This window comes from Myodes glareolus, chromosome 4, assembly GCF_982192425.1.
Source record: "Myodes glareolus chromosome 4, mMyoGla1.1, whole genome shotgun sequence".
In the NCBI taxonomy this organism is placed as follows: Eukaryota; Metazoa; Chordata; class Mammalia; order Rodentia; family Cricetidae; genus Myodes; species Myodes glareolus.
This window is the reverse complement of record NC_142029.1, coordinates 104,215,811-104,238,392: the sequence shown is the minus strand read 5'-3', so window position 1 is coordinate 104,238,392 and position 22,582 is coordinate 104,215,811. Positions and strand designations below refer to the sequence as shown.

The following is a 22,582-nucleotide window of genomic DNA, read 5'->3' as shown; positions in this document are numbered from 1 at the left end:
CCTGATTTTTCTTAACTCGAAATGAATCTACAGCCTCTCATTTCCTGTGGAAACAAAAGCAAAATCTCTTCTCCATACCTTTTGATTTCAATTTTGAAGTCAAGGTATTTTCAAAATACCTATTTTGGATTAATTTAGCAGCATTTATAAACAAATATCTTTTAGCAGCTGTTGCTCCTTCCTCAGCATTCAAACAATTCAAAGAGAGCATAATTAACATACAGTATCAAGATTCTCTGTGTAGCCGGGCAGTAGTGGTGCACACCTTTAATCCCAGCACTCAGGAGGCAGAGGCAGATGGATCTCTGTGAGTTAGAGGCCACATTAGTTAGAGGCTAATCTATAAGTTAGCTCTTATAGATGTATAAGAGCTAGTTCCAGGACAGGCTCTAAAGTTACATAGAGAAACCCTGTCTCAAAAGAAAGAAAGAAAGAAACAAATAAATAAAAGATTCTCTGTATTTTTCATCTTTACATGGCTTTACTTTAAACCTCTATTTCTTTTAATTTTACCTTTAATTTTTGGCTTTTTGAAACAGGTGTCTTTGGCTGTCTTGGAACCCCCCTCTGTAAACCAGGCTGTTCTTGAACACACAGAGATCTTCCTGCCTCTGTCTCCCAAGTGCTGGGATTAAAGGTGTGTGCCACCACACCTTGAATTCACAGAAGTCTGTCTGCCTCTGTCTCCCAAGTGTTGGGATTAAAGGTGTGTACCACCACACCCAACTACTCTCTTTTTTATTTTAAGAACTTTAACCTTTAGCCTGCATATATTTACACACTGTAAACCATTTAGAGGTTTTCTTCATCTTTGACTCTCTCTCTCTCTCTCTCTAAAATCCTCTTTGCTTTTTTTTAGATGTATTTATTTATTTTGCTTACAATGTTCTGTCTACATGTATGCCTACATGCCAGAAGAGGGCACCAGATTTCATTCCAAACGGTTGTGAGCCACCATGTGGTTGCTGAGAATTGAACTCAGGACATCTGGAAGAACAATCAGTGCTCTTAACCTCTGAGCCATCTCTCCAGCCCTTTGACTCTCTCTTTACTGTATATCTCTTTTTTTTCTGACCATATGAGTCTTTAATTTGCTAAGCAATATGGAGCGGATTAAAGCCATGGCTTTGATGGCTGGATTCATCCCATTCCTTAGCTTTCTAAAATTCCAGGCTCATGGTGGCGGTACCAGCCAGAGCCATGTTTATTGTCACAACTCTATGGTGTTTCAAGGTCCTTGCCAGCAAGCAAGCTGCAACAGTGTGTCCACAAACAACAGTCAAATGCTCTCTCTGTAGCTGGACCTTCTGCCTCAAAGAGTCAGAGTTTGCACTGGCAGGACATCCCAGAAAGCTGGTATTTTAAAATGGCACAGCTTTTTTCCTGCTATCTCTGAAAACCAAAAAGCATGCAGTCAGCTTTTATCAGCACCATTTAAGTGTTTTGTGGCAGGACCTCTTAAAGAGCTGCAGGGTTTCGCAGCTAAAGCTGAGTCAGGAAGCCTCTCTTAAATGAGAGTGCATGCCTCTAGCAAGCAGAGCAGATCTGAGAAATTGCTGCTACCAAGAAGCCATGCTTTACTCTATTATTTTCTGTCTAGAATTACTTCCCAAGCTCTCTCAGGTTTTATGTGGATGCAGTTGTCCACGTGGGAGCCATTCATTGTCTGGGTTTTCTGTCCTGCCTGGTTAGAGGTCCTTCTGTTTATGTGTTGCTTTCATTGGTTAATCAATAAAGAAACTGCTTGGCCTGATAGGGCAGAACTTAGGCAGGCAGAGAAGACAGAACTGAATTCTGGGAAGAAGAAAGCAAAGTCAGGGAGAAGTAATGAATCTGCGGCCGGAAGTAGATGTGCTGAACTTTTTCTGGTAGGCCACAGCCTTGTGGTGATACACAGATTGATAGAAATGGGTTAAACTAAGATGTAAGAGTTAGACAATAAGAAGTTAGAGCTAATGGGCCACACGGTGTTTAAATTAATACAGTTTCTGTGTGGTTATTTCAGGTGTAAGCTAGCCGGGCAGCCGGGAAAAACAAGCGGACCCTCTCTCCATCAACAATTGGTGCTTCAATGTGGTCACCTAACTCTACATAAAACCTGAGAGGGCTTGAAAAGGAATTCTAGACACAAATATAGAGTTTAGCACAGCTGGCGGTGTGCCATAGCTCCTTTAAGAGAGAATTTCCTGATTCACACCCATAACAGGAAAAAAGGGGCAGTTTTAAAATGCTGCTAGCATGACCTCTGTCTCTTGTGGGAGACTGAGCATTTGGATGGGGTTTGTGAGCAGATTGCTGCAGTTTGCTTGATGGCAACTTGGACTGGCTGTGTGCCTGGAAGTGGGGCAGTGTGCATGGCTCAGAGATGCAAGGGGCTCCACCATGATGTACTGCGCAGAGTGGAGGCATGAACTATCATATTTATCATAATTACAATGCAGCTTAAGTTTTAGACCGGGCAGTCAAATAGGTGGCACCGTATTAGCCTTAACAAGGGTTCATCTGAAGTTTTTAAGAAGCGCTTAGCATTTTAAAAAGTGCTCCTGGACAGTAAAGAACAGATTCACAATAGGACAGACTCATCCATAAAAAAAAAACCTGCAAATGGGTCACAGAGTTGGATAAATGTACGTAGGCTTAGGAGAGAGAAGAAAAAGAGTGTACAGAGTCATAAAATAAAGTTAATGCTTTAAAAAAGGTAAAGTCTTTAAAGAGACAGAGTACAGAAAGTCATAGATTAAAAGAAGTAAAGAAAAATAAGCCATGTAAAAATGGAAAATTCACAGAGTGTCTGGATTATGTACACTATTGTGTTTTCTTTGAATTTTTTGACTGTGAAAGAACTAAGTACAAAGAGACATTTCATTGTATGGGCTGCTAAGCTAAACCAGCATGTATATTATAAAGGTACAATGACTTCCAAATTTGAGTCTAAGGATAAATTGCTTTGGAAAGGAGGTTCTTCTTTTGTTTTTTACAGAAGATGAGAACCTGTGGATTGCCTCCAGGCAAATATGGTTTCATGGACCAAGGGCTCCTGAAAGGTCAACCTAAACACCTGAAAAACTTACTTCACCTAACTGCTGACTGAGATGAACCTAGCATACAGGATACATCATGAAAGATCTGATTAACAGTGCCCCCATACAGTAGGAAGCAGTTTGGAGAGAAAAACTGCGTCTATAATACCGAATATTTTTTATAAATGTTCTTTTACATTTAAAGGGGGATATGATATAGAGATGAATAATTTGTATTGGTATGGATCTTGGTTTGTTTGATAAAAATTTAAGGCCAATTTTGTTATATGTATATTTCTACTCTTGATTAAGGCATTGTGTTTGTGTAGTTCATTTAAAAAATATAATGTATAATTAAGAAATACAGGTTAATAGTCATCTATAATAGTCATAATTGTAGTCAGGTTAGTTAGATTTTCTAGATGTATAGGGATATATATCAGTTAGATATTCTTTAAATCTTTCAGAGACCTTCAGAATATGGCATTTAAATGTTTTAAAAATTTTGGACTTTTCATGACAGTGAGACATATCTGCTCCTGGCAGCATCAGCTACTTCAAGAGGAAAATGGGTATCAAAGAGGCTCCTTATGGAGTTTACTAGCCATTTGGGCAAGAAACTGCTCTTGGCTGGATTGGTTCACTGGACATGCAGTACCCACAGAGAGATGACTGCTGAACTTGCTTAAGGGTGAGATGGTCCTTTGGGGTTCCTGCTTCATGAAAAAGTCTACGAGACATTCTGCAGGACACAAAAGAAAGTGACTGAACTGGCTTTGAAATTTCTAGTTTCATGGAAAAGTCTGCTGGATACTATGGGCCTGAAGGCTGAAGATGGATGCCCCAATGGTACAGAAGAACTTTGGGTGACTGTCCAGGTAGTGAAATGTCTCTGTCAATTCTAGAGTTTTGGAAGTTGTTTATAATGCACTTCCTGTTTACTTAGGTAATATTATATCCTTCTGGAGTCTTTGATGGAGTTGAATAGAGAGATAATTATAATTTTCCTTAGTTATGATAAAAGATAAAGTAGATATAGATATTGTAACTGTAATTCTTGCTTGATACCTGTTTTGTTATATGTAATTTTGCTATGCTAAAGTTAAAACCTTCCTTTCCTTTTTAAACAGAAAAGGGGAAATGGTGTAGGAGGTCCTTCTGTTTATGTGTTGCTTTCATTGGTTAATCAATAAAGAAACTGCTTGGCCTGATAGGGCAGAACTTATGTAGGTGGAGAAGACAGAACTGAATTCTGGGAGGAAGAAAGAAGAGTCAGGGAGATGCCATGGATCCGCGGCCAGAGGTAGATGTGCTTAAACTTTTCTGGTAGGCCACAGCCTTGTGGTGATACGCAGATTGATAGAAATGGGTTAAACTAAGATGTAAGAGTTAGACAATAAGAAGTTAGAGCTAATGGATCACACAGTGTTTAAATTAATACAGTTTCTGTATGGTTATTTCAGGTGTAAGCTAGCCGGGCGGCCGGGAAAACAAGCAGGCCCTCTCTCCATCAACAGTTACTCACAGGAGTGTGGGCACCCAAAAGCAGGGGTTACTCCTCACAGGAGTGTGGGTACCCAGAAGTAGGGCTTACTCCTCACAGGAGTATGGGCACCCAGAAACAGGGGTTACTCCTCACAGGAGTGTGGGCACCCAGAAATAGGGGTTACTCCTCACAGGAATGTGGGTACCCAGAAATAGAGGTTACTCCTCACATGAGTGTGGGTACTCAGAAGCAGGGGTTACTCCTCACAGGAGTGTGGGCACCCAGAAATAGGGGTTACTCCTCACAGGAGTGTGGGTACTCAGAAGCAGAGGTTACTCCTCACAGAAGTGTGGGTACCCAGAAATAGGGGTTACTCCTCACAGGAGTGTGGACACCCAGAAGTAGGGGTCACTCCTCACAGGAGTATGGGCACCCAGAAGCAGGGGTTACTCCTCACAGGAGTGTGGGTACCCAGAAATAGGGGTTACTCCTCACAGGAGTGTGGACACCCAGAAGTAGGGGTCACTCCTCACAGGAGTATGGGCACCCAGAAGCAGGGGTTACTCCTCACAGGAGTGTGGGCACCCAGAAATAGGGGTTACTCCTCACAGGAGTGTGGGTACTCAGAAGCAGGCACATTGTGAAGTCCTCACACAGCGTGTGCTGCATGAGTGGAGCCTTGCTGCTCCCTAGCTTTCCCAGTCTGTCCTCTAGTTCTCCTCTAAAATCAGGAGGCCACATGTGACTAGGGAAGAGTTGGGTATAACTTGCTGGAAAGAGGCTGGATACTCAGGTGAGAGTCCAGTGTCCCTCCACACCCACTCCTTCTCTGAAGGAGCATCCACAGTCAACAAATCTGGCCATGGTCATGGTCCTCTACTGTAAGTAGGCATAGCCAAACTTAGGGAGACAGCAAGTGTTTGGCCTAGGATAGTGTTGTACAACACCACTTTATTATTGTTGTTGTTGTTATTAGTGTTTTGAGACAGGGTCTCTCTATGTGATCCTGGCTGTCCTGGAACTCACTGTTCCAGGTTAGCTTTAAACTTACAGAGATCCCCCTGCCTATGTCTCACAAGTTCTGGGATTAAAGGTGAGCACCACCATGCCCAGCCAGACATTTGTAACGAGTCTTTCTCCATCCTGCAAGCTCCCAGAAAATGACACGGACTTATTATTAATTATGAAAGCTCAGCCTTAGCTTAGGCTTGTCCCACTAGCTCTTATAGCTTAAATTAATTTGTTTCTATTAATCTACATTTTACCATGTATCTTTTTACTTTTCTTTCATTCTGTATGTTTAATTCCCTCTGTGTCTCATTGGCATCTCGAAACATCCTGTGTGCCTCAATTATCCTCTTCCTCTCTTTGCCTAAGTCCCGCCTATCTCTCCTGCCTAGCTATTGGCCATTCATTCAGCTTTTTATTACACCAGCCATAGCAATACACCTTCACAGTATATGAATATCCTATATTTCCTCTTTTTTGTCTAAATCAAAAAAATGTTTTAACTCTAACACAGTAAAACTATATACAATAAGAACAGTTATCAGGCAATAATTACATTCACAATGCCTAGTCCATTTACATTTGGCAAATTCAGAGGAAATACTCCATTATGTATCCTATTTTGGTGAGTCCAAAGTTTTGGAACTAATTCACTTTTTATCCTACTTGTATTACCAACACAAAACTATTTTTTTAGACCTCAAAATATTTTTTTAGATAAATAATTTAAGTTTCATGTCTCTCAACCTGATACACTTTACACATCTTGTGAGTTTCTTTTCTGAATCTGGTAACAAGGACAACTGTAACTACAACCATATGGTCTTCAACTCCATCAGATATCTGAGAAAGATATAATATTACCTGAGTAAACATGCAGTGCAGAGCAAACAACTTTCAAAACTTTAGAAATGGCAGAAACAGCTGGCTGCCTGGACAGTCATCCAAGGTTTCTCTTCAATTCTGGGGAATCTATCTTTGGTCTATAGGCCTAGACCACTGACAGACTTTTTTGTGAGCAGAAAAGTTTTGAAGGACTGTCTTACTTTGTCTTGGCAAAGTTCAGCAGTCGCCTTATTTTTTGACTTGCTTGTCCAATTTGGACAACATACTGCCAGCAGTTGAGACAAGGATAGTTTTTTGATCCATGGCTAACTTTTGTCACAACGGAAAAAAAACTCTATATGGAGGTCTTCACTGCCCATCATCATCTCTGAAGTAGATTGGTGTGCCAGGAGCAGATGTGTCTCACTGTCATGAAAAGTGTTATGCTATTTTTTTTATAAAGGTGCCAGATTCCCTGGAACTGAAGTTACAGACAGTTGTGAGCTGCCATGTGGGTGCTGGGAATTGAACCTGGGTCCTCTAGAAGAGAAGCTAGGGCTCCCAACCACTGATCCATTCCTCCAGCCCCCAAATGTTATGCTATTAAAACATTTTAAATGCCAAATTCTGTAGGTCTTTGAATTATTTGAAGACCATCTATCTATTTAAAATATATCTCTGTTTGACCTTGAAAACAAAGCTAACATGACTATAAATTTGATTGTTATATATGACTATTAACCTGTCTTTCTTCATTATCCTAAATAGCTTTTAAAGATTAAAATTTTATATTTTTAAATGAGCTGCATGAGTGCAATACCTTAAACAAGAGTAGAAACACTCATACAGTAAAACAAAAATAACCTTAAATTTGTATCAATATACAATAATCCATACCCCTGTAAAATATTTGAGACTAGTACTTGTTCAAAACTAGACTCGACAATTTACCCTTATATCTCATCATCTCTACACTATATCCCCCACTTTTCCCTTCAGAAAAAGGGAATCTAATCTTCATTGTTTAGCCTTTTTCCTGACCATGACCTACATAGCCAACTCCAGTAAATGATGACAAACATCTATAACCCACCAAATGACCAAAAACCACCCACCCCACCTCTTGGGAATGTGTACATTGTATTCTCTAGACTGCTTCTTGTTGTCTAGGGGTGACAGCATCTTTAGAGGATCCTGAGAAAATTACGATAATGGTTAAGTCCTGGGAAAACTAGTTGTAACATTTGTTGTCCAGTCTCTGTGTAATGGTAAAGTGCTGACACAATCTGGAGTCCTGGTTAGAGTAGTCTCAGAGGCTGGATCATTCCAGTTAGCAACTTGAAGTTGTTCTATGTGCAGAATTTTGAGGAAACTGGCACAGAGGCACTCTTAGAGACCGGATCACCTGCATTACCTGCCTTTATTGGTGTCTGGTCCTTTTTTATTTTTGAAAAGACATAAACTTTTAAAGGTAGAAAATATCTACATTAACATAAGTGTAGAATGTGGGGTATGTGCAAGTCAGTTATAGATGATTTTTTTGTTCTATGTTTGAGTGGGTAAAAGTCATCTGTCAACTTTATAAGTCCATTTGGACTATATAATCAAACTAATATAAATCTTTATCCATGCCACATGAAAGAATGACGTATAATAATAAGTCATGAGGACTCTGTAGTCAACAAGATTTATCATTTCAAAACTTTTTCCAGATAGAGAGATCAATATGTATGTCACCTGTTCTGTAGTCTTTCTTGGTTTCTTTTTTCATGTCTGCAGCCAAGGTTTTCAGAATGTCTTCCCTTATCAAATCTGACTTTTATTAATTTTGAAGAGAATCATAACTTTTTGTTTCCTGTGGAAACAAAGGCATAACCTCTCTCACAGCATAACATATTTTCTGACTTTCATTTTAAAGTTGAGATATTCGGGGGCTGGAGAGATGGCTCAGTGGTTAAGAGCATTGCCTGCTCTTCCAAAGGTCCTGAGTTCAATTCCCAGCAACCACATGGTGGCTCACAACCATCTGGAATGAGGCCTGGTGCCCTCTTCTGGCCTGCAGGCATACACACAGACAGACAGAACACTGTATACATAATAAAAATAAATATATATTTGAAAAAAAATAAATAAAGTTGAGATATTCTTAAAATATATAGGTTGGTTTAATTTAGCAGTTTCCATAATCCAATATCTTGGTAGCTATTGTTTTTTGTTTATTAGCACTTAAAAATTCAAAGTCAACAAATCACCATATAGGATTCAGATGCCCTGTGTATTTCCATCTTTTTTGTTTTTTAAGACAGGGTTTCTCTGTGTAACAGCCATAGCTGTCCTGGAACTCGCTCTGTAGACCAGGCTGGCCTTGAACTCACCGAGATTCACCTGCCTTTGCCACCCGAGTGCTAGAATTAAAGGTGTACACCACCACTGCCCGGCTACTTACTCTCTCTTTAAAGACTTCACTTTGTTATTTTAAACTATTTATTTTTCTATGACTGTCTATACCCACTTTTCTTTCTTCAGTACCTAAGCACATTTTTAAGCATAATATATCCTTTTAGAGGTTTGCTCAGTCTGAACCTGACTCTATTGCATGTCTGCAGCATTCTCTGACATCAGGAGACAAACCTTAAATGGCTAGGTTACCCCTGCAGAGTGAGGCTGGAGGCTGGCTCCACTCCCTCGGTTCTGTAATAGCCTAGCCTCATGTCTGCAGGTACTGGCAAGAGCCACATTTACCACCCCAGCTCTGAGAATTTGCTGAGTCCAAGAGTGGCAGGCATTTTTACATAGCGAGCTGGCTGCTCAGGTATTCTGCTGCACAGCAAGGTCTCTTAAATGAGCCACACTTCGGTCTGCCAAGCCTATCTGAGAGATTGTGGTCACCAGGAAGCCACTCCAGGAAGCTGTGCTTGACTCTGTGTTCAGAACATTTTTTTTTTAGCTTTCTTAGGACTTATGTGGATATATATATGGCCCCATGTTGGGCGCCATATGTAATGAGTCTTTTTTTTTTCTGTCCCGCCACCTAAATAATGACACAAAGACTTATTAATTAAAAAAGCTCAGCCTAGTCAGGCGGTGGTAGTGCACACCTTTAATCCCAGCACTCAGGAGGCAGAGGCAGGTGGATCTTTGTGAGTTCGAGGCCAACCTGGTCTACAAGAGCTAGTTCAAGGACAGGCTCCAAAGCCACAGAGAAATCCTGTCTTGAAAAACAAAAACAAAAACAAAAACAAACTCAGCCTATAGCTTAGGCTTGTTCCTAATTAGCTCTTATAACTTAAATTAACCCATTTATATTAATCTATATTCTATCATATGGCATTACCTCTCTTTCATCTTGCACCTCCTTTTCCTCTCCATGTGTGTCTCCTGGCATCTACCCTGTGCCTTGGTTATTTCCTCCTACTTCCTCTCTCTGTCCAGAAGTCCCACCTATCTCTCCTGCCTAGCTGTTCGCTGTTCCACTTTTTATTACATCGGTCACAGCAATACCTCTTCACAGTGTACAGATATCCTACAGCAGACATTTCTTTCTTAAGGCTCATGGGTTGAAGGGATCTAAACATATTGGAAGGACACAATGAGGAGTCAAACTAACAGTTCCCATCTGTGGGACCAAAGACGGATCTCTTTTGGCTCCCTCTCTAGAGCATCCTCTGGAGAGTTCTTAGCTCCCCTTAGTCCTTTTCTCATAGTTACTCATGAGAAAGAGACACTGTCATATTAGTCACTTTCCTGATATGAGCCTGGACCCCTTTTCCCCCATCTTCATGGGAACCATGAATAAGCAGACTGTTCAGACTGTCCATTCCTACACATGGGACCCTTTAAAACCTTTGAGATTATTGAATTCTCTGATTTTAACCTGATTGTACCAGATCCTCATCCAGCAACACTCCTGGAATGTGTATGTATGTATGTATATATATACACGATTATATAATTATATATATATATAATTATATATCAATAATATTGAACCTTACATGCCAAAGACATCAGTAAACTTTTAATTACTGTAAGTTAGTTAGGGAGGGTTTGGGCTCCCTTATGGGTAAAGCTTTCAGTATTTCCTTTAATCATTCCCTTGACCCTGGTCCTTTAAATTTATTTTCTGACAATCCCCATAATTTCTCAATCTAGATAGGATGCAAACATGGTATCACTCAGGCTACATTTCCCCTTTTAAAGTTGGGTTAGGAAAATCTTAGTATAATTTCCCACATGAAGATGCTCTTTTACTTGAGCTTGCTTATGTCACAAGAACTAGAAAATGAAAACAAAAGCCCTGGGTTCCCAGGGCATCATGGGAGCAGGACAAGAGTGGACAGCAAAGGTGGAACAGAGGAATCCCCAGTACCTTAGCAGAAAACAAGCTTGGAGATTCCAAGCAGAGAGGAGACATTGAGACTCGCACAGCCTGCATCTCCAGCCTCCTACGGTGATGAATTTCTCATCTCCAGCTGTTGTAGCTTCCCACTGGCAGAAGCTGGGTGAGCACCTGGACATCTACTCTTGGTTCTCCTTGGGTTCTGTGCTTTCCCAAGATTTGACTCTGGGCTGATCAAATTCACACAAGCCCTTCAAGTCTTACCGTTTCAAATTGCCAGCTTCCCTTGATACCTAGCTAGTGTTAGAGACACATGGCTGAGAATGCTCTTATGTCCCCTTTAGAGGTAGTAAGTATAGGAGGCAACAGTCTCCACGTTATTCAGTTGATTTTTTTTTAATTTGCATCGACTTTGTGAGTGTGCGTATCCTTGTGTGTGGAGTCAAAGGATGAATTGAAGGACTCGATTCTATCCTCCTACCTGGTGGACCCAGGGTCTAACTCAGGTCTTCAGGCTTGGTGGCAAGTGACCTCACCAGATGAATCATCCTGCTAGCATGATCCCCAGTTGTGTGAAAACCACAAGACAGCTTCCTCTGTGGCTACTTGAATTAGAACTGAGGGAGCCTCTTACATCACTGGGAAGCCAGGACCAAGTCCAAGATCCAGTCAAAGTGATTCTGTTACAGGAAAGTCAGGACTGGCCATAGCTAAGGGCAACTGGCCCCCACCATGCTGGGCAGTAGTTTAGGAACAATGGCCTGTGATAGGGTCAAAGGTTGTCTTCTTTCCTGAGACAGTCTCGTGGAACTCAAGGCTGGCCCTACAACTCCCAGATGGAAATCCAGATGACCCTGACCCTAACTGACCCTCCGGCCTCAACTAGGATGACAACCCTGGACCACACGCCTAATTTGTGTGCGGGGGGGGGGGCTTCAACACAGGACCTTGCGTGACACGTTGGGGAAACACTAGCAACTGAGCCCCAGTTCCAACTGAACTGTGTGTTTTAGACAAGGTCTGTCTCTTTGGTTTTTCAAGACTGTGTAGTCCTGGCTGTCCTGGAACTTGCTCTCTAGACCAGGCTGGCCTCAAGGCCTCAGAGATCACCTGCCTCTGCCTCCCGAGTGCTGGGACTGAAAGTGTACACCACCACACCAAACAGGTTGTTGAATCTTAACTTTAGCTGTTTTGACTATTTAATGATAAAGCAATATAAAAAGTTTGACTCTCCCCTCCAAATGTTCAGAAGCCCTCACTTTGCTAAAATGCTTTATCCACTCCCTTTCACCTAGTTTGTACAAAGACAGCTTCATCCAGATGCCTAAGGACAGCTGTGGCAGGGCTAGAAGTACTGGAACCTGGAGCAGGCACTGGGACAACACTGAGCGTGGTAAGGCTGCAGCAGTCATCGTGGCTGTGGACTCAAGGAGTAGACTCCCCCGGTAGGAAACAGGGATATGTAACACAGACCGCCTGGGCTTCAGTGTCGCCTGGATCATGGGAGCAAGTGGTGTTTAAGGGAGTTTGGTCAGTGGGGGGAAGGACCTCCTAGCTAGAGAGAACTAGAGATCCTAGGGTTAAGTCCCAAGTTTGTGGAGACATCAGTCAACCCACAGTCCACTCCCAGTTCACTGGAGAGCCTGCACTTCCATGAGGTACAAAATCACTGGTGCTCATTGGGGCCTTCCTCCTCCACAGCCCCGAAGTGTCCTGGGCCACTGGTGATGGGGATGACCCTGGGGCTAGGAGAGTCCTCAGGTGGAACCCAACTCCTGCCATCAGAAAACAAGCAGCAAGTGCACTCCCTCTGTGGGCTGGTTTCTCCACTTCCTCCTCTACACAGGATGTAAGATGTGCAAAGCTCTTGCTTAAAACACCACCGGGCAGCCAGATGGGGACTGGGCGGGCAACCCCAGTCCCCTGGCTCTGAGGTGAACAGAGAGCTGGCGTGCTAACGGTGGGGCAGCTCTCAGCCCCCAAGTGACAGGGCCTAGATGGTTCCCAAATTTAGCTGGATGAAAGATGGAGTGGACTGACCCACACGGAGGGATGTGGATTCAGGGGAAGCTTGGAAGGCACTTTGGAGAGTCACCAATACCATGGGTGGCTCTGACTCTGTCCCTTGTAAAACCAGAAAACAAGCTTTCAGGTAAATGCCAGGGAAGCAAGGCAGTTCATGGGTAGGTTCAAGGCCACGCTGGTGGACCTGAGCTAGGGAGGCTGCCAGGGCTAAGGTGGACAACCCACACCAAGTGGCATCTTCAGCCAGCAATATGGACAGCAGATCATGTACCTGAGAAGTGGTTCTAAGGTAGAAGGCATGGAGTGTGCCCTCCATCACTGATGGAGGGTGAGGCCGCCTAAAGCCATCCCCAGCAAAATGCCTTGTGAAGCAGTAAGCAGCTGCATGGGTGTCCCACGCCCTCAGACAATGCTGAGGGGAGCCTGGGGGTGTGGGCTCTAACCAGGACTGTCTGAGTATATCAACATGGAGAGAAGAGGGGGATGTTGGCGGGAGGAAAGGGGTACCCTGAGCTTGGAGACGGCCCCTGTGGCTCACAGCTTGGCTGCAGTCCTTGGAGAGGCAGGAGGGGACAGATGTGGGGAGGTCAAGGGCCACCCTAACAGCCGCAGCTGCTAGGCTGCGGGGGTGGGGCATCCCCAAGGGCCGGGCCTTTTCCGTTGCTGCCTTGGCTAGAGCTTGGTTCCAGGGACTCATTCATCTTCTCACAGATGATGTCCACAAGGCGCTCAAACACCTGCTTCACGTTGACATTCTCCTTGGCACTGGCCTCAAAGAACTCAAAACCTGGATGGACAGAAGGTGGAGACAGTTGTGGCAGTCATGTGAGTCCCAAGGGGCTGGACTTGTTCCAACCTGTATTCTGAGCTCGTTCCTGCCTGACCTGCTGTGTGTGCAGGGGTGCACACGTATGTTTGGGTGTGTTCCTCAGCTGCCGGCACCATTCTTTCTGAGACAGGGTCTGTCAATGACTTAAAACTCATCAGGCAGGCTTGGCTGCTGGCCCATAAGCCCCTTGGGATGACAACTGTACACCACCATGCCTGACCGAAGGTAGATTCTGGGGTCCTTCCCAGCCTCTTTTAACCCTTTGAAGTCCTGAGACAAATTTCACTGGGTAGCAATGTTGAGATAGTTCATAGAGCCTCTGACTTAGCAATCCTCCTGCCTCAGCTGTCAGAGAGCAGTGATCACAGGCTGTACCATCATGCTTAGCTAAGAGTCTTCAGGACACAGATGGCTCAGTGGAAAAGATACTTGTTGCCAAGTCTGATGGTTTGAGTACAATCACCAGAACACACAAGACAGAAGGACAGACATCAGCAGGTGTGTGTGTACGAGCATGTGTCACACACAGACACTAAATAAATTATGGGGCTAGAGAGATGGGTCAGCCATTAAGAGCACTAGTTGTTCCTCCAGAGGACCTGGGTTCAATTCCCAGAACTCATGTAATAGCTCTCAAGTGTCTGAAACTCCAGTGTCAAGGGATCTGATGCCCTCTTTTGATGCAGGTACTGCAGCACATGGTGCACGAACATACACGCAGGCAAAACACCCATACACCACGTTTAAAAAAGAGAAGTCAGACAGTGGTGGTACACACTTTTGATCCCAGAATTTGGGTGCAGAGGCAGGCAGATCTCTGTGAATTCAAGGCCAGCCTGGTCTACAGAGCAAGTTCTGGGACAGTCAGAGCTACATAGAAAAACTCTGTCTCTAGACCTGCCTCCCCTTAAAAAAGTAAAAAAAAAATGTGTAATTTAAAACAGTAAAAAGGGGAGCCGGGCGGTGGTGGCACACGCCTTTAATCCCAGCACTTGGGAGGCAGAGGCAGGCAGATCTCTGTGAGTTCGAGAGCAGCTTGGTCTACAAGGGCTAGTTCCAGGACAGGCTCCAAAACTACAGAGAATCCCTGTCTCGAAAAGCAAAACAACAACAACAAAAAATAAAAAAAAAATAAAAATAAAAAGTGTAATTTAAAACAGTATAAGATGAGCTGGGTGGTGGTGATGCATGCCTTTAATCCTAGCACTTGGGAGGCAGAGGCAGATCTCTGTGAGTTCAAGGCCAGCCTGGTCTATAGAGTGAGTTCCAGGACAGGCTCCAAAGCTACAGTGAAACCCGGTCTCAAACACGCAAACACACACACACACACATACACACACACACACACACCACAAAATGAAACAGTGTAAGGGGGGCTACAGAGGTGGCCCGGGTGGAAAAGTGTCGGCTTTGCAAGAATGAGGGCCTGGGTTCAGATTCCCAGCACTTTTTTAAAGTCTGGCGTGGCAGGGCGTGCTTGTAATCCCAGTGCTGGGGAGGGGCAGCATTGCAGCTCGCTGGCCAGCTAGCCTAGCCCACTTGTGGAGTTCCAGACCAGTGAGAGACCCTGTCCCAGAGAAAGGGTGGATGTTCCCTAAGGCCTCCACATGTGCACACAAATGTAAAGAAATCAGGGCATGGTGCACACCCGTAATCCCGGCACTACAAGGATGACCGAGCAGGAAGACTATTGGTTTCAGAGCTACAAAGTTAGACCCTCTATCAAAGAAAAAAAATTAAATATAATGTGTAACATGCATAAGGCCCTGCTGGGCTTGGGCCCTAGCACTGTTTTCAAGAGAGAAGGAGAGAACTGGTGAGCTAGCTCAGCCTCCGAAAGAGAGAAGGAGAGAACTGGTGAGCTAGCTCAGCCTCCGAAAGAGAGAAGGAGAGAACTGGTGAGCTAGCTCAGCCTCCGAAAGAGAGAAGGAGAGAACTGGTGAGCTAGCTCAGCCTCCGAAAGAGAGAAGGAGAGAACTGGTGAGCTAGCTCAGCCTCCGAAAGAGAGAAGGAGAGAACTGGTGAGCTAGCTCAGCCTCCGAAAGAGAGAAGGAGAGAACTGGTGAGCTAGCTCAGCCTCCGAAAGAGAGAAGGAGAGAACTGGTGAGCTAGCTCAGCCTCCGAAAGAGAGAAGGAGAGAACTGGTGAGCTAGCTCAGCCTCCGAAAGTGTTTGCCATGCAAGCCTGACTAGTCTGAGCTCAACCCCTGGAAGACACAGTGGGACGCTAAAACCCACTCCTAAAAGTTGTCCTCTGACCTCCACATGTGCACTGTGGCACACACAGAAATAATTTTTAAAGGGACATAACAAACTTTTTATTTGTTTCTGTGTAGCCCTGGCTGTCTTGGAACTCACTCTGTAGACTGGACTAGCCTTGAACTCACAGAGATCCACCTGCCTCTGCCTCCCAAGTGCTGGGATTAAAGGCATGTGCCGTCACTCCTGATAAGTAATATTTTTTTTTAATTTGAGGGTTTTTGTTTTTGTTGTGTGTGTGTATGTGCCTGTGTGTGTGTGTGTGTGTGGTAGCTAGGCACATACTCAGAACTGCTGAAAGCTCAAAGCCAGCCAGGGCTGCAAAGCGAAGCCATCTACCCAACTCAGAAAGGACATAATGGGAGCGGGAGCCTGGATGGAAAAAAGATGCTTAGCATGATGAAGTCCATCTGATTTCTAGGATTAAGTGTCATCCCGATTAGGTAAGTATTCGGTTTCTATGACATACTCCTTTCTGCTAAAAATGGACCAGCCCGAGGGCATGATTCTCTCTGCAGCTCTTGGTCCTTGATACAAATCATATATGAGGAAGATACTGGTCTATTTTTCAGAGCAGGATTGAAAACCAGGATTGGCAAGATAGGTACTTTAGCACTGAGCCACACCCCAGCCCCTCACTGGGGGATTCTAGGCAGGGGCTCCATCACTGAGTCACACCCCAGCCCCTCACTAGGGGATTCTACCACTCAGCTCCAGCCCTGAGTGAATGCTTAGAAGCTGTGTGCTGAGTAACTCAGTGGTGAATATGGTGGAATGATGAACTCAACTCTTCAGAGCCTGGTGAAATCCCTGCTGCTCTACTACCTTCACGGCAAATTTGGTGTTTTATTATCCGTGTCACCTCCCCCACTCCCACATCTGAATTCTTTATCTTTCTTTTGTTTGTTTGGGCTCTTCTCTCTTTTTAATTGTTTGTGCTTTGAGTTCTTTGTTTTGTTTTGTTTGAGACAGACTCTCACTATGTAGCCTTGCTAGATCTAGAACTTGTTATGCTGGCCAGGCCAGCCTTGAACCTCTGCCTTTTAAGTGTCTTTTCTTTGGTTCTGACAGGATCCAGCCAGCAGTTCCAGCACCTTGGGAGGTTAAGTTCATGAGTCTAAGCTCAGCCTGTGCTACATAGTGAGACTGTCCAAAAAACAATAAAAAATGTAAAACCTAGGTTGGTGGTGTTGCTCAACGGTCAGGTGCCTACTTAATGTACGGGCAGCCCTGGGTTCAGCTCCCAACACAAACACTCACACACACAACACAAACGCACCACACACGCAAAAGCAAGCAAAGAAATGGTCAGATTTACTTCACTCAGGTTTCAGAATACATAAAAAATAGGTAGTAGATGCTGGATATGCTAGTGCACGCCTCTAATCCCAGCATTTTGGAGGCAGAGGCAGGTGGATCTGTATGAGTTTGAGGCCAACTTGGTCTACTGAGTTCCATAGCTGAGTTTCATGGCAACTAGGATTATATACTGAGACCCTATCTCAAAACAAAACAAAACTAGGTGGTGGGCTATGGTATATTAATACCTAATATGGAAATTGTTTAAAAAGGGTGCAAACAGGATACCAGGGTAATCATCTGGGTTCCCAGGACAGGGAATGCATTCTCTGGAATGGAAAAGCATGGTTTATACATGGGCATGTTGGTGGGTTATCTCGGAGTAAGTGTGTGTGCATCTGTGTGCAGATGTCTGAGTGTCTCCTGGAGGTACAGGAGGACATCAGGGGCCTTGTTTTCTCACACCTATCTTATCCCCTTGAGACACAGTTTCTCACTGAACCTAAAGCTAGCCAGACAGCCAGCAATCCCCAGTGATCCTTGTCTCAGCCTCCCCGCAGTGCTGGGGTTACAGGCATGAAGAGGTGTGTGCATGTGCATATATGTGGCCATGTCTGACCTCTTATGCAGGCATGGGCAGCTCTAACTCAGAGCTTCACATCTGCACAACAAGCATTCTCGCCCACTAAGCCACTCCCCAGCCCCAGAACGTGGGCATCCCCCTCCACCAGACCCTCAGTTAACCACGGTGGAACTGGGCCTCAAGTGTGACAAGGGTTTGAAGCGAGATGTGACCTGTGGTTCAGGCTGGGCACTAACCAAGATCATCAGCGAGCCTTCGGCCATCCTCGGCAGGTACGACCCGTTCATCCTCCAAGTCACACTTGTTCCCCACAAGGATGACCTGGGCATTATCCCAGGAGTAGGTCTTGATCTGCGTGGCCCTGTAGAGTTGTGGACATTGAGAAGGAGGTTAAAGGTTGGGGGTGGGGGGGAAAGCAAAGGCCTGTGACATATCAGTGGGTGGCCAGCACTCACCAGTCCTGCACAGCGGTGAAGGACTCTTGGTTGGCAATGTCATACATGAGCAGGAAGCCCATGGCTCCACGGTAGTAGGCTGTGGTGATGGTCCGGTAGCGCTCCTGGCCTGCTGTGTCCTAGGCAAACAGCGGTCTGTCAGTTGGGGCTCACCTGCTCCCTACCTGACTCTGCAAGGCCCTGAAAGGGACACAGGTCTGTCCTTGTGGTCCGACCTGATGGGGAGGCATGGTCCTGCCCTCTCAGCCCTCACTGCCCATCCTGGTGTGACACATTATAGGCTGCATCACCAGGCCCGGTTGCCCCGTCTTGAGAACTCTGCTAACTGACTCAGCTCTAGTGTGCAGGGCTGGATGACAAGCGCCTATCTATGAGCTTCCCTAACCTCGTTTCCATGAACCAGTGTGAGGGTCACAGTGAAGAGCCATCCGGGCCTCAGGGTACCACCTCGATCTGCCACCTGGTCCCCTTGTTACCATGATGATACTAACAGCTGGACTAGGGACAGGGCATAGCTCTGAACCTGGCAACCTCCATAGGAGTCCCCAAGATGGCCCCCACCTTCTTCCTCACTAGTCACTGGTTCTTCTAGCACCTCATGCATCCTGTCCTTCCACAGGCCACCCAGGGCAGGGCACGTCCCACATCCCAATGAATTTACCTCAGAGATAAAAGACACCTCCCCACCCTTAGCTGCTCTCTACTGAGGGCTCCCCACTCCCCACACGGCTATCCGACCCACCCAGATCTGCAGCTTGATCCTCTTGTCGTGTCGGTAGACTGTCTTGACCTTGAAGTCGATGCCCACGGTGCTCACGAAGGCGGGGGTGAAGGAGTCATCCGCATAGCGGAACAGGAAGGAGGTCTTGCCCACACTGCTATTCCCGATCAACAGCAGTTTGAACATGTAGTCAAAGTTCTGGTCGGCTGCATCCCTTGGGCTGGCAGGGGGCTCACTAGCGGAGGCCATCTTGGTGGAATCTGCTTGGAGGGGAGGCCTGAAGTCCTAATGGGGAAGAATGGAACCCTGCAAGGGGCAGGTGCCAACAACTGAGCCTAGGAGTCTGTTCGGGTCCAGGAGTCAGTTCTCAGAACACGTGGATCAAGGATCTAACTCAGGTTATCAGGCTGGGCAGCAAGTGCCCTTACCTGCAAAGCCACTCCCTAGCCCTGTTTGTTTCTCTGTCTCTGTCTGTCTGTCTCTCTCTGTCTCCAAGGTCTCACTCTGGAACCTAGTCTGGCCTCTAACTCCCAGTCCATCTTGGGGCTGGAGTTCCAGGCGCTCGTGACTTTCAGGTCCTCTGAAAGAGCAATACCTGCTCTCAACAGCTTATCCTCATGTAGCTGGCCTCAAACTCCCCATGTGGCCTTACAAGCTTCTGATCCTGCCTCTGGAACTGGGATTACAGGTGTGCACCCCACTGCCCTTCCTAATGAGTCTCATTATTCATCAACAAACCTTGGCCCAGTCCTTCATGGCACCAGGCACTGAGCTCTGAAGAGACACAGCTGTGCATAAAACCAAAAACCACTCACCTGTATGGAGGGCTGTGGCTGTTGGTTAACCTTCACACACAGGTGAAAGTGAGGCCTGGGATGGTGGTAGAGTGCTCACTTTAGGTTTCAGCCCCAGGACCCAGTAAATCAGGTGTGATGTGCACACCTGTAATTTCACCACTAGGGAGGTACAGACAGGAGAATCCGCAGTTCAAGGTCATCCTGCACTACTTTGGAAGTTTGATGCCAAACTGTGCTACATGAGATCCTGACTCAAAAAGAAAAAAAGAAAAAGAAAAAAAAAGAAAAAAGAAAAAAAAGCAGAATAGCAGAGTGAGCCTTTACAGTGGAAGGTTTTCTGATCTCCTGTTTTGAGGTACAGAAGTCAAGTAACTGGTAAAAACTCAGGGCCAGTGGTGGTAGTGAGGAAGTCGCACGGGCTGCAGACTGGACTTTGCCCAGAGCAAGCAGCTGGTATGGCAAGGTGTGAGCTGGAGGGGGGGGGTGGCTGCCAACTAGACAGAGCCCCCTCCATCAGGGCCTGGGTGTTGACTTAGCTGGTGTCTGCCACTGGGCTGCCTGTCCTTTCCCGTTTAAGTCCACTTTAACCATTCCCTGTCTCCCAGGGTAAGGGATATTTCTATAAATATAGCATGGTTTAGAATCCCAGTTAATCTTCCAAGTGAGTACCTGTCATTTTATTTGTCAAAGGGGCCGGACCTAGCTCCCTTTTGGTCAAAGCTGATTCATCTCAGTCATCGTCCACAGAGACAGGAATGAAAGTCATCAAATCTGACGGAATTATCCTAGCCACTCAAAGATCACAAAACCCACTCCATATTCTTTTATTTATATCTGTTCACACTCCAGCATGCTGTTAAATCCGAATCTAGGGTTCCCTTCCAATCTCCCCAGGAGTCAGTGTTCTCAGCTGTCTAGAGTCGCTCTCTGAAGCTCAAGCAAAAGTATTTCTCAACGGCCCTCGGTGTTTTCTGTTTCTCTGCCCCATGCATTTCCAAAGAGAACGCAGCCAACCCCACCCTACGTTCCGGGAGAACGGGTTTGAGGAGGGACCGCAAAGCGTCCGCCTGGCAGGGCCTTCAGGCTGGCCCCAGCCCCACCGCGGCTCCTCTTCCGGGCCGACTAGGGGTCCCCGGGTCCTCAAGGCGGGCATCCAAGCTGTCAGTGCACTGCCTGCACCAGCAGGTGCCTCCCCCATCACCATATGGCGCCCTCGCTCGCCCCCGACTGGGCTCCTTGCCCAGCTCGCCGCCGCTCGGGCAGCCAGCGGAGCCAGCGGGGCGCGGGGAACCCAGAAGAGCCAGCAGCACGCTTGGGGAGCGTGACCCGGTCTCGCGTGGACCCCAGCCCAACCTGTCAAAGCGCACGCGCGAACCTACAGGCGGGCTGGCGCACTCGCTTCGGGACTCACCTCGGGTCACGCCTCGCACACTAGGATCCGCCCACGAAGTCGCTGCAGCCCGCACCCGGCCGCGACCCCCGCCCCGCAGTCACCGCCGCCAGCACTGACACCCGGATCCCGCGCCGGCTCCGCCCAGGTGGAGGGGGCGAGGCCGAAGCAAGAGTTGGAGCGCTGCGTGGGTGGGGCCTATGGGGGCGGGGCCGCTGTGAGAGGTGGATTCTGGAGGTGGGCGTGGTCTTGTGGCCTGGGGGCTCCGCAAGAGGAGGAGCCAGGAGGTAGGCGTGGCCTGTCCGGGGATTGGGACCCAGCGAGAGTCCTGCAGAGTGGGCGAAGTCTGCAGGCGGAGGTGGGTCTAGCAGGTGCGGGGCCGCTTCAAGAGGCTCTCCAGGTGAGCGGGGAATTGAGGGGCGGGCCTGGTAGTAGAGCGTCCACGGCCGGAGGCGGGACGGGAGTCCAGCGACCCACAAGAAGTGGGCGGGGCATATACGTGGAGGGACTTTCCCCTAAGGTTGAGCCTCGCCGTGTGGCAGCAAGAACTAATCAGATGAGAATACGCGGTTTGTGGGCCCAAGAGGCGGGGTGGGTGGGGGCGCTAGATGAGAGGGTCCTGACAGGAGCCGAGCTATAGCGCCCAGAGGAGCGGGAAAGGGCATTAAGTCCCACCGTACTCTCTCTTAGAAACATACGTCTCCTTTTCCCTAACATAGAAAACGCCTTCTATGCACTCTGTGGTTAAGAGGAAAACCTCAGCAGCTGGGTTCTAGTCCCGCCTCCACTTTCTAGGATTGGGATTCGTGACACATTTAACCTCTCCCAACTTCAGTTTTCCCATCTGTCAAGTGTGTAGCCATGTTTCTGTTTTTAATTTTTTAATTTGGGGGCTGGAGAGATGGCTCCGTGGTTAAAAGCTCTTGTTCTCAGCACCCACGTGGTGGCTCACAACCATCCATATTCCAGAGAATCTGATCCCCACCCTTCGTCAAGCAGCAAGAACCAACGTGGACAGACATAAATGTAGGCAAAACACTCATGCAAAATAAAAAATTTTAAAACTAATTTTTTTTTTCAGACAAGATCTCATTTATTCCAGGCTTGCCTGAAACGCATTATGTACCCAAGAATAAATAAATAAACTGACCCTCTTGCGTTCACCTCTCAAGGTCTGGGATTGCGGGTATGCAAAACCATGCCTAGTTTATGTGGTGCTGGGAAGGAGCCCGAGTGTTCTTGTATACTAAGCAAGCACTCCCCACCCCCTAACCCATTTTCTTCGCAGTGCTGAGGCAAAGACCAGGCCTTCATGAATGTCAGGCACACTCCATGTCCCACATAGTCCTAAAGGGTGCTGGATTACACTGTTCAATCCTCTTAAGGGCTCCCGGAGTTAAAACACGTTTTAGAAATAAGGAAACTAAGGATCAGAGAGAGGCAGATATTTGTCTGAGGCCACACAGCAAGATTTAGAATTCAAAATAATATAGTGGCCATCACGATGGACAAGTGGGCAAAGGCACAGGGTCCCAAGTCTCTAGAAT

At 46.3% G+C, this 22,582-nt stretch overlaps 1 protein-coding gene across 4 annotated transcripts; it reads right to left on the bottom strand.

The window, feature by feature from the left end:
- Positions 1 to 11,844: 11,844 nt before the first annotated feature.
- Rab3d (RAB3D, member RAS oncogene family) lies at positions 11,845 to 21,211 on the bottom strand. Of its 4 annotated transcripts, none has more exons than XM_048446542.3 (5): positions 21,057 to 21,211; positions 18,870 to 19,154; positions 18,128 to 18,246; positions 17,909 to 18,033; positions 11,845 to 13,490 (listed from the first exon to the last, which is right to left on the bottom strand). In XM_048446542.3, exons 2-5 carry the CDS (start codon positions 19,095 to 19,097, stop codon positions 13,303 to 13,305), a joined length of 660 nt encoding a protein of 219 aa, XP_048302499.1. In that variant the 5' UTR covers positions 19,098 to 19,154; positions 21,057 to 21,211; the 3' UTR covers positions 11,845 to 13,302. The 4 variants fall into 4 exon arrangements, with proteins under 4 accessions (XP_048302499.1, XP_048302501.1, XP_048302500.1 ...); XM_048446544.3 differs by having other exon boundaries at positions 18,870 to 19,108; positions 21,057 to 21,199; XM_048446543.3 differs by having other exon boundaries at positions 18,870 to 19,133; positions 21,057 to 21,194.
- Positions 21,212 to 22,582: the final 1,371 nt, after the last annotated feature.

Excerpts from the sequence above, each read along its gene's own strand:
- Rab3d (XM_048446542.3), bottom strand. The coding sequence starts at position 19,097 with ATGGCCTCCGCTAGTGAGCCCCCTGCCAGCCCAAGGGATGCAGCCGAC. Across the intron at positions 18,247-18,869 it reads GGATCAAGCTGCAGATCTGG|GACACAGCAGGCCAGGAGCG; the intron begins GTGGGTCGGATA and ends CTGTTTGCCTAG. Across the intron at positions 13,491-17,908 it reads AAGGCTCGCTGATGATCTTG|GTTTTGAGTTCTTTGAGGCC; the intron begins GTTAGTGCCCAG and ends CTGTCCATCCAG.